Source organism: Sceloporus occidentalis, unplaced genomic scaffold, assembly GCF_023333645.1.
Source record: "Sceloporus occidentalis isolate IW3139 unplaced genomic scaffold, rSceOcc1.0.p SCAF_90, whole genome shotgun sequence".
Classification (NCBI taxonomy): domain Eukaryota; kingdom Metazoa; phylum Chordata; class Lepidosauria; order Squamata; family Phrynosomatidae; genus Sceloporus; species Sceloporus occidentalis.
This window is the reverse complement of record NW_028317070.1, coordinates 1,330,357-1,342,530: the sequence shown is the minus strand read 5'-3', so window position 1 is coordinate 1,342,530 and position 12,174 is coordinate 1,330,357. Positions and strand designations below refer to the sequence as shown.

General features: G+C 39.0%; 1 protein-coding gene across 5 annotated transcripts in view; it reads left to right on the top strand.

Moving 5' to 3' along the window:
- The first annotated feature begins 1,156 nt into the window (after positions 1-1,156).
- The window catches only part of LOC149284587 (E3 ubiquitin-protein ligase HACE1), a 34,081-nt gene continuing 23,063 nt past the window's right edge, over positions 1,157-12,174 (top strand). For 2 of the 5 annotated variants that reach the window (XM_089496428.1, XM_089496427.1), the window contains exons 1-7: positions 1,157-1,232; positions 3,125-3,179; positions 5,780-5,869; positions 7,978-8,082; positions 9,526-9,601; positions 10,196-10,327; positions 11,490-11,572. In XM_089496428.1, the coding sequence (XP_089352554.1) occupies positions 1,157-1,232; positions 3,125-3,179; positions 5,780-5,869; positions 7,978-8,082; positions 9,526-9,601; positions 10,196-10,327; positions 11,490-11,572 (617 nt within the window). Of the gene's footprint in view, positions 1,233-3,124; positions 3,180-5,779; positions 5,870-7,977; positions 8,083-9,525; positions 9,602-10,195; positions 10,328-11,489; positions 11,573-12,174 lie in introns of those variants that run through there. The other 3 variants (XM_089496429.1, XM_089496430.1, XM_089496431.1) reach the window with 3 other exon arrangements.

The following is a 12,174-nucleotide window of genomic DNA, read 5'->3' as shown; positions in this document are numbered from 1 at the left end:
CTGGAGACCCTGGTGAAGTCCCAATGGAAGACAGGCAAGGTGGTACTTGATCTTTGGTTTGGTCTAATTTAGGAGATTTTCTCCACTGTCTAGTGTAAAATGTAAAGGCCACTCAGTCTTTCTGTGAGCACTGTTACCTCCTTTATTCTGGTGCTGCGGAGTGAGAGCCCAATTTAACGACCTGGTTGTTTTTAATCTAGTAGGGATTCTTTGTAAAATGTGATTCTGGTGCACAGTTGAGAAAGTGGCTTTATCACCATAGCAACCAAAGGAGCTGTCCAATCATCTGCAACATTGGTTGCTACAACTTAAAGACTTTTCAAACTCTGCACCAAAATATTTTATAGGTCACTTCCACAGACCCCTCGTAGAACCCATATGCACAACCCAACCTGTCAGGATCCGTAATCCTGGTCAATATCTTACCATACTTGACAGTAAATTCCACAATGTATCGACACAGCATTAGTGACTAGGAATATCCAAGCAGTTTATTTTGTGACCTTTCCCATTTAGTGTAACCCCTTAGACGCTGGACGTGCAGACAGCCTCATTACTTGGATTCGCTATGCGTTCCTCACAGCCCACAACCACAAAAAGACTACGTTCTTATAAATTGTTAAACTATTTCGCAAACCGTGTTGAGCTCGTCATTGCACGACCCTGACCACACCCCTCCAGCAGTAGTTTCTGGGTAATGCAGTCATTTGTCTCCTGTATTCCCAGTGCTTGAAGGGGAATCCTTTCACGTTATGGACTACATTACCCAGTACCCTTTGAGGACTGGAATACACACTGCTTAACGGCGCAGGTCGAAGGCCCCGAGGTTCAGCTCTTTTCCTGAGGCATCAACGCTTGGGCAAACCAAGAGTCCAACTCCCTTAGTGCCCGACCATGATGGTTGTTGCCCTTTCAAGCTGGATGAGGCTCAAGTGCAGAGAATGACGTGCAAGAGGACCCGGCCCGGGGAAGGGCGACCTAACGCCTCCTGCTGGTCATTCTGCCCCAGGACAGCGATGGGCCGGGTGTGACCCACGAAGCGACCAGCCCCAGCACTTCCTTCGCCATCGTACACCCGTTCCCGTAGCCCTTTCTTAGATCTCCTTCTGGTCAGGATCGCTAGGTTTGGCTTGTTTGGGGGCTTAGCTCCCCTAGAATGGAGAGAGCCATGGAGCAACTGAACCGCCTGACCCGATCGCTGCGTCGAGCCCGGACCGTGGAGCTCCCTGAAGGTGACAGCAGGGGATGTCGTGCAGGGCAATCACTGCAGCGCCGGGATGTACAGTGACGGGCGTTACTGCTATGTACCTGCATATGTAGGGCAAGATGAGTGTCTTTCATCAGAGTATAAGTGCGCAGGGATCGCAGTCATTGGGCTCAGTGCAGGGGGCTTTACGGTGATGTGATAATAAGTAGTACGTATTAAGGAAAACTTTACGGTACCTGGCAAATAGTCTGATGCGGGAAGACCCATTGTACAGCGCTACGGAATTTGGTGGCGCTATAGAAAACAATAAATAATAATAAGGATTTACCTATAACTCTGTTTGCTATATTGTGATGCTCAGGGAAGGAGTCTAGCGTTGTGTTCAGTGATGGAGCTGTGAGGCTCTTTTAATGCTCTACGCTTAGGAGTCTAAAAGATGGTATCAGTGGCAGCTATTGTAAAACTTTTTGTCAGTTTCTCCATTAGCTGGAAAAACAATTTAACAGTAATACATCGATAATGTGAGAAAAGAGTAGCAAACGGTACCATGATATCTGTGAAATTAACATTTCTAAGTTCTGGACCTTTTAGAGATCACTTGAAATTATTACATACCGGTTTCATTTACGGTTCACTAAGAATCACTCAAATAGTTTGATTTAAGGTATTAAACGATCTGATTACGTATCTTAAATGTAGAATGGAAACATTTTGTATTTACTCGGAGACATAGTAACAATGAACGGATAATCTTGTATGGGTGTGTGTATTTGTGTATGTATATATACATACTTTTATATACATTTTATAAAGTAAAAAAACAAACTATTTACTGCTCTCATCGTTGTCTGTTGGTGGTGGGAATGCACCGATCCAACTGCTACATGCTATGAAAGGTAGCTTTCCCATGGAATATTAAATGCCTTTTTAATTGGGCGAAACTGGTAGACAAAAAAGAACTGTGTGTATGTATGTATATATATGTATATATATATATGTATATATATATATGAGTTTAGGTAAAGCGCTGAAACATTTGAAAATTGAAACCAATCCCTAGGGAAGAAAGTAACTATTCTGCTGAATCCTGCTGTTTTGCTCTGTCATATATTTATTGGTGCGTATTGGCGAGTTTAACCCAGTAATACAGAGTCCTTTTCCTTTAGGACAAGGTTGATTTAAGTTTTATAAGGTTTTCAATATAGCTGATTGAGGAAGTGGCTTCCCGACAGTAAGCAAGGTTTCACTAGACTGGAAAAGTACTTATGTTTGCTCACAGTTCTTGTAATCCGTCCTTAGTATATACTTGTGGAATTTACACTTCTTTTACGTTTCCAGAAAGGGCCGTACATCATTATTTCCGTATCTCTGAAATGCCTGACATTTATGGCTTCAGAGTGATAACTCAAGTTGGCTAATAATTTATGAAGTGGCAGTGCGACACAATACCTATGACCATACTGTAATGCAAACACTTTTTCTTTTCAACATAGCCTGTTGACTAAAGGAGATATTCCTTTCTATCTATGTTGTTTATCTACTTACAGTTTACTCTTTTAAGTTACCTAAACGTTTAAAGGAAATTGCATACGCTATTAAAGTTCAAAGTGATGTTATCACCATAGTAACTAGTGGTATGGTCCATTAGCAGGAATATGGTTGCTGCGGTGACAAGATCACTTTTCATATTTTGCCCCAGAATCACGTTATGATCATAACTTTCATGAATGTTTAAATGAACTAAGTATGACAATATCTTAGTCTGGTGGTACCTATATCATTAAAAGTTTCAATGACCTAGGTATAAGATCTTAGTAACTGCATATTGCTGTATACATGAACTTTTCATTCCTTCAATGTAAATTGTACTGTAGTTTGTCTGTTCATTGTTAACCTGTTGTTATTACTTTTTTCTAGATAATGAAACTGCAGTTTATACTTTAATGCCCATGGTTATGGCTGATCAACACCGGTAGGTTATTATTTTCTTAAAGCTCATTTGCACTTATTAAACAGTCTAGATATAAATCTCTGATCACAAACACTTTTTTTTTGGTTTGGTTACATTTACCGCATACATGTACAAATGTTCCTACGTATTCATGTTGATTTAGCACAGATGCAATACTCAATCTGAATTTATTTTTTTATCAACTACTAGCCAATTTCATTCTTGGCAGCCACACTGGATAAATGGCCAGCAGCCCCCTTTGACATGCAACCACACGTTCTAAAAGTACAGTGTGTGGCCATACACCAGTTAAGTACCATGGCTCATTTTACCTTTCCAGTCTGTACTGGCCTTATTGAACCTAATCCTGCGTTTGCTGTGCACTTGTCTCATGTGAAATAAAACATCACACCATTCCTTTCCCTTTGGAGAAACAAAATCATCACCAAGGTCAATGTGTGGAATCACTGTGTAATAGTCTTTGTAATCAGAAAATGCTTCAAATAGATTAATCTCTTGGAAGATGTTTCACAAATTAGTTGTACAGTGAAGGAAAAAAATATTTGATCCCCTGCTGATTTTGTACGTTTGCCCACTGACAAAGACGTGATCAGTCTATAATTTTAATGGTAGGTTTATTTGAACAGTGAGAGACAGAATAACCAAAAAAATCCAGAATATCGCATTTCAAATAAATTATAAATTGATTTGCATTTTACTCAGTGAAAAAAGTATCTGAGCCCCTATAAATCAGCAAGATGTCTGGCTCCCAGATGCCTTTTATACAGGTAACAAACTGAGATTAGGAGTACTCTCTTAAAGAGAGTGCTCCTAATCCCAGTTTGTTACCTGTATAAAAAACACCTGCCCGCAGAAGCAATTAATCAGATTCCAAACTCTCCACCATGGCCAAGACCAAAGAGCTGTCCAAGGCTCTCAGGGACAAAATTGTAGACCTACCCAAGGCTGGAATGGCCAAGCAGCTTGGTGAGAAGGTGACAACAGAAATACACGGGAGGATCTTGTCAAGGCAGCTGGGACCATAGTCACCAAGAAAACAATTGTTAACACACTATGCCGTGAAGTAGAGCCCTGCGCGGGACGGCTTTTTTAATCCCGCCACATTTTTGGCCAATCACGCCCACCTCCTTACCTGAACTGCAAAGTTCCCGCACAGTCCCGCAAGGCTGCCTCCTCGCTGCTCCCTCACAGCGTCTCTTCTCTTGCTCCGCCCAGGAACAAGGCGGAGTCATGGGAAGTGACATCACATCACGTGACTCTGTTTTGTTCCTGGGCGGAGCAAGAGAGGAAACACTGTAAGGGAGCAGCAAGAAGGCAGCCTTGAGGGACTGCGCGAGATTACCGGGACCCGCAGGTACGGTGCCTGACCGCCCGCAGCCCCAGCAAGACCGCCTCCCAATGCAGTCCTCTACGGTGAAGGACTGAAATCCTGCAGTACCTGCAAGGTCCCCCTGCTCAAGAAAGCACATATACAGGCCTGTCTGGAGTTTGCCAATGAATATCTGAATGATTCAGAGGAGAACTGGGTGAAAGTGTTCTGGTCAGATGAGACCAAAATCAAGCTATTTGGCATCAACTCAACTCGCCGTGTTTGGAGGAGGGGGAATGCTGCCTATGACCCCAAGAACACCATTTTTTTATCTAAGTGGGCCAGGACAACTTCACCGCATCAAAGGGACGAAGGATGGGGCCATGTCAAATCTTGGATGAGAACCTCCTTCCCTCAGCCAGGGCATTGAAATTGGGTCGTGGATGGGTATTCCATCATGACAATCACCCAAAACACAGGGCCAAGGCAACAAAGGAGTGGCTGAAGAAGCACATTAAGATCCTGGAGTGGCCTAGCCAGTCTCCAGACCTTAATCCCATAAAAAAATCTTTGGAGGAAGCTGAAGGTTCGAGTTGCCAAACGTCAGCCTCGAAACCTTAATGATTGCCAAAATTCCTCCTAAGATGTGTGTGCAAACTTGGTGGCCAACTACAAGAAATGTCTGATCTCTGTGATTGCCAACAAGGGTTTTGCCGCCAAGTACTAAGTCATGTTTTGCAAATGGGTCAAATACTAAGTTCACTGAGTAAAACCCAAATCAATTTATAACTTACTTCAATTGCGTAATTCTGGATTTTTTTGTCATTCTGTCTCTCACTGTTCAAAAAAACCTACCGTTAAAATTGTAGACTGATAATGTCCTGGTCAGTGTGCAAATGTACAAAATCAGCAGGTGGTCAAATATTTTTTTCCTTCACTGGATGTCAACTAAATATTAAATATATTTGTGTTGTGATGAGGCATATGAAATGATATAATGTTTAACTTGTATTGATATGTGTATGTAGGCACTTCATATATTCGGCTCTATTCAATCCAAAGATATTTATAAGTGATATTGAATGATTAGAATATCCTGTCACAACTAGAAACTTTGGGTATTACCTATATAGTACTTTTTATATGGAGCGCTTAGAGGGTTACCAACTACTCTTTACTGACAAGGCATTGGAGAGGCTGAATCATAATGTCTGGGATTGTTGGATCTACTGATGGAGGTTAATGATAACAAACAAACATATCTGTATCATTAATTAATTTTACTTCTAAGGTCTGTATCGGAGTTACTCTCAAATTCCAAGTTTGATGTCAACTATGCCTTTGGGAGAGTGAAAAGAAGTTTACTTCACATTGCTGCCAAGTAAGGTTTATTTGTCATCAGATGTTTATTGAATTATTCTAACATTATTTTGCAGTTTGGTTACATTATTTAGGCAATATCACCAATGCCAATCAAAAACGAAAGAAATGTCAATACGCTATTCAGTAATGGTAAAGCAATGTTATCAGGAAGCTAACATTTGTATGTTTAAACAGAAATTTCCAGTGAGTTTTTAATTGTGCTTCCTAACAAGTAAACCTTAGTGGATTTACAATTTTATTCTTTCCTCTAAAGGTTCAATCACATAAAACCAACATGAAAAACTTTTTTTCTGTTTGTATTGTAGCAGTGCCTGCTTCTGTGACACATGGCAGTTAGCACTCCTTAAACGACAAATATGCAAAGTTTTACAACATTAAAATATTTCTTGAAATTATTTGTGCATTAGTCACTATAATGAATGATGCTTCTAATGCTAAATTTACATTTAGCTGTTCGTGTAATTGGATAATAATATCAAACTTAGAAAGTAAAGTGTACACAGTCGACATGAAGTCCTATATAAATGTTAGCAGAATGAGCATATTATTTGGGGCATCAAAGAGTAAATTCTCATTCTCCGTTGCTAACATTCTCAGTGGATATAGAGTTTCTGTTGACCTTTTTTATCTGTGAACACAAAAGTCTAGCATTTCTTGTTGAACTAGTTTGACAGGATATAGTACAATTTTATGGATACAGTTAAAGCCTATATGTTTTAGTTATGCAATGGTTGTCCTGCTTTGAAGCACAATGGCCAGATAAACAATCTAGACAAGTATAATATATTATCTTAATTCCCCCCCCCTGTTATTTCCTGTTATTAGTTTCATGTCCAGATGCATTATGTAATGTATGTAGTAGAAGTATTATTAAACACTCATCTACAGACACCAGAAGGCTTGTTTTTCCCTCAGAAATCTCATGATGCTTTAACAACCACAAGGGATTCTGGGTAGGCGCATGCAAATAAGGTTAACAATTATCACCTTTGCTTCTATATCCACTTTATACATGGATCCCTTGAAAGTAATTGCCCGCTGTACAAGACAGCCTTTAGACAAAACTCGGGAAGAGGTACAATAGCCAGATCACCACTCATGGACAGCTGTTTCGTCCTTCATGGGTGGAAGGGTTTCCATCACCTTTTACCCACCATAACTTATGTAATGGTAATGTATGTATATATACACAGACCAGCCATAACATTGTGACCGCTAACAGGTGAAGTGAATAACACTGATAAGCTTGTTATCATGGCGTTTTTAAGTGAGTGGGAATTTGGGAAACTGTAAGGATCCGAGTGACTTTGGAAAAAGGACAAATGACTAGATGGCGTCAAAGCGTCTTCAAAACTGCAGCTTGTGAGGTGTTCCCGCTCTGCAGTGGTCAGTAGCTATAAAAAGTGGTCCCAGGAGGGTAAAAAGAAGAAATGGCAACATGGTCATGGGCAGCCAAGACTCGTTGATGCACATGGGAGGGGAAGGCTGGCCTTTGTGGTCAAATCCAACAGATGAGCTACCTCACAACTTACAGGACTTAAATAACCTGCTGCTAATGCCTTGGTGCCAGAAACCACAGCACACCTTCAAAGGTCTACTGGAGTCCAAGCCTCGACGGGTCCGGCCTGTTTTGGCAGCAAAAGGGGGACCTATACAATATTAGGCAGATGGTCATAACCTAATGGCTGATCGATTGTATATTGTAGTTATATGCACTACTGTTCAAAAGTTCGGGGTCACTTCTCTGTTTTCATGGGTTGGGGAAAAAGGAAATTTCTAGCTGTGCTAACATAATTGCAGAAAAATGGTTTTCTAATTATCAATTAGTCTTTCAAACTTAGATTTGGATTAGCTAACGCAATGTGCTGTTGGAACACAGAAGTGATGGTTGTTGATATAGGGCCTCTTTATGCCTATGCAGATATTCCGAAAAAATCTGCAACAATAGTTATTTACAACAGAAACGATGTCTACACTAAAAAAGTGAATGTGAAATAGTTCTGCAACAAATCTTAATCGATAACGGACTTCCTGTTGTCTCAAGTTCATATTGTTTGTTTTTCTTCTTAACCCAGTGTTTTATTGTGTTCTGATGTCTGTTTTTAGCTGTGGATCTGTTGAATGCCTGGTTTTACTTTTAAAAAGAGGAGCCAATCCAAATTATCAAGATATTTCAGGATGTACACCTCTACACTTGGCAGCCAGAAATGGGTAAGACATTTTGTGGCTTTTATGAACGTCGTACAGAATGCATTTTATGGTTATGACAAGTTAAAAAGCCAGTAGATTCAGGAGTAACTTAAGTTTGTAACTTGAAGGGTGTACAAATATACTGTTGCCCTATACACAGGGTGCAATCACTTTACTGTGTGCACAGGAAGCACGAGTATGGGTATTTCTGCTTGTGACATATTCACATGCATTTTGTTAAAAAAGAACAAAAGTATTGGTTTGCTATTTAAACCACTAATCAAAGGTGCTTACTCATGTATTCGCCTAACCCCACATAAATTTAACTGCTCAATGAAAGTCATTTGTGAAATTGTTAAAATGCATTTTGAAGCAACCTTGGTTGTATCATACTTCTGTTTCAAAGATGTTGCCAAAGGGTGTACCCCATCCTAGGTCACTTTAGTGCATAGATTATGCTAACATACACCCACATTTTCAGCAGCATAAAATAGCTTCAATAATGGCATGACCAGTTTTACATAACATAGGTGTGATATATAATATGAGGTTAGCATATGTAGTCTAACTTGTTTGTGCCTCTTTCATTTTAGCTGCCTAGTGAGTAGAGGTGGTGATATTATTTAAGACGGGCTTTTATTATCTCCTCATTTAAAAGTTTGTCTAAAATGCTTCTGTTCTAGACCTCCATCTGAACCCATAGATGATTTCTTGACCTGAGGAAATCTGTAGACTTCATGGGGGTTTGTCAGTTTTCTAAATCCTGCCTTAAATGGTTCAGTGTGCTTGAAAGAAAATATGTATTAGAAACTAACCTGTTTGATTCCCTTCATGCCGGGGCAGCAGTGGTCTCCCATCCAGGTTCATATTATCTGCATAACTATTCTTTCTCATTAAAAAAGTTACTATTATTCCTCCCATTTTGGTGCAAATTGGAGAGATGACTTAAGCACAGGAAACTGTTGTGCTAGCTTTGTCATCCTTTACCATAAGCCTTGGCTTCAAAAAAGATAGCCCCTAAACTTTAAGGTAGGTATCTTCAGAATAAATTAGGCTTAGTTTATTAAATAAACTGTTGCCAGTATCCAAAATATACTGTAAACATACATCTGTAATATGTCACCTTTCCCAGGATTACATGATACTATGCTGTGAACAGATTTTTGAAATGTATTATTATTATTATTATTATTTTTTTAATAATAAGATTGGGTTTATTATTTATTTTTACATTAAATAAAATTGCTGTTTTTGTGTTTTACTCTAGTGTGCGTGCATTAAGCTACTCTTTTCCTTGGAGCAGGGCTTCTTTATATTATATGTCACACACCCTGTAATAAGCCAAGTAATGCAATAATAATTCTGTAGAGTATGACTTCCTCTACTTTTATAGCAATATGAAAGTAAATTAGAGCAATTTGGTATGTGAAGTACCAGTTACTAGGAAGCGTACTTGTTTTACAGACAGAAGAAATGTATGAGTAAATTACTAGAGTTCAACGCTGATGTCAACATTTGCAACAATGAGGGCCTAACTGCTGTAAGTGATTTCTTGGTTAAATATTATTATTATTATTCTTTGGTATTTGACTTGTTAGTAGGCAAAACATAATTTTGCCGCCCCTGGCTCCACCCCCACAAGCCGCTCCCCCTTTCCCACATCCTGTGTGGCTGCCTGCCTCCCATCAAGTGACCGCGGGCGCCTACTTTGCCTATAGGTGGCGCCAGCCCTGGGTCTCTGACAATCCAGGAGCCTACTGTGACCGAAAAGCAGGCTTAGTTTCACACTATTTAACAATTAACTTTTTTTTATTACTAATTAAACAAAAATTCAGAAATATGTAGTTCTAGTTTTTGTATGTTTTTTTTCCATGACTGCATTTTAGTCATTATGTGTTCTAGCTTTGTTATGTTAGTCCAATCTACTAACCAAACACCTCAACTTCTTATTGTACTGTCTGTGCTTAGCTGAACTAATGACATTCTATTCCGCAACGGACTGCATTATTATTGCCATTTTATGAAGTTTTAAATTTGTACATGTAGCTTAGCTTACTTTGAATAATACTTTTAATTGATGGTTATTTTGTATTATCCCATGCCAGAATACAAATGTTTTCTTTTTCCTGTTTAGATTCACTGGCTTGCTGTCAATGGCCGAACTGAACTTCTTCATGACCTTGTTCAACATGTCACGAATGTTGATGTAGAGGATGCAATGGGGCAGACTGCACTGCATGTTGCTTGCCAAAATGGGCACAAAACAGTATGACTACTCACACCTTATAGTACTTTTGTTTCACTTTATTTTGCTTATTCATTTATGTTTTGTTGTCTTATGTTTAAGGAACAGCCTACTGCCCCAAAGAGCATCAACATGCACATTAAAGTACTTAGTAAGTGCTTTTATATGCAGGCTAATGTCCCCACTGCTCCCTATGATGCATGAAGCAGCCTATAACTGTCAGGAAAGCACTCTCATTGAAGTCAACAGGAGCACCATAGGCGCATCTATGCAGGAGGGTCTCCTCAAGATGGCTGTGTGTGTGGTGGGGCAGCCAATGAAAATGTGTAGAGGGGATTCTGATGAATTCCTCTCTGTATTTGGATAAATATGTAATAATAACCATAAAACTCTAAGAAGGGAACACTCAAGTCATATTGGTGGTATAGCATACCTTTAACAAATACATCTTTTTTTCTTGTAACTTCTGTAATTTTTATCAATATAAATGTTACAAGTTTATTATTATAGTGTAGATTTAAAATGTGTTGTATTCTTTCCTGTTTCTTTGTGCAGTTATTTCCTCTGTACATATATATTCCTACATGTCAATATACAATTGTCGCTCACATGAATACTACTGTACATATTATACAATAAATATTACTTTGATTACAGATATATTAACAATTAAATAATTCTATGCAAAGCAGGAAGTTTTTCGGTTCCTCGGAATCCCAGAGATTTTAATGAACTTGAAAGGCTCATCTCTGTAAATCTCCAGCCATTGCTATTTTCTGTATGTTAAGTGTATACTGACTGCGTTATTATTTTTCTGGCGTAAACCTGGAAATTAATGATATTGCTTAGGCGCCTGTTAACTTGGGTAATGTTACCTGAGAAAAGAAGGCTCCAGCCTTTTTCCTCTGAAAATTTGGCTTTTTTATTTTTGTATCTGATAATATGTGCTGAATAGTATTAACGAAAAACACAGAAGAAAATGATTACAATCATTTTCCAACTCCTAAATCTGTGCAGTGTATCTTTAATAAATAAGAATATATGCTTTATCTTTTTAAATGGCAAATGGTTATAATGTCTGATTAGAAATGACTGTTTCTTACATGCTGCCACCATGTGGACTTCTCGTGTAGTGTCTTGGTCCATAATTGAACCAAACTTCATTTTTCATTCTTCTAACTAGACAGTGTTGTGCCTGTTGGACAGTGGAGCAGACATAAATAGACCTAATGTATCTGGAGCGACTCCCCTGTATTTTGCCTGCAGGTAGGATTTTATTCAGAATTCTGCATTAAGCATTTTAACATATAAACTGTGATTGTTTTTCAAACTACTCTTTGCAAATGCACATATAAGAAGTTTCCCTTTTTCCTAGCCAATCCACAAAATTATCCCTTTCCAGGAAAAAACAAACAAACAAACAAACAACTTTTTTTTAAAGGGACACTTCAGCCATCATGTTCACTTTAATGGATATGATAGCGGTGTGGTCTCTTTACATTTCAATTGATCTTTTTTGCAAACTGTCTCCTTTCCCCACCCCTCAGCTAAATGCCCCGCAGGCAATGCAACTCCATGCACATGATGTAATCACGGCCAGCCAGTGTGGAGGGGGTCTGTAAAGACCCCAGTGTGCATTTGTATAGTCTTCCCATTGATTTCAATGCGATCACTTTCCTGCCACTGATTGACAGCAGTAGAAACCAATTTCCCTTGCTTATACAACTATTCATGTGTGTGTATATATTTTTTATAGGCACACATTAATAGGTGTATTTGTAAGCAAAAACACGGCACCGATTTTTCTTATTTTTCTGTGTTTTTTTGTGGTAAAGTTTTGATCTGATTAATATGTCCTCTGTTCCTCT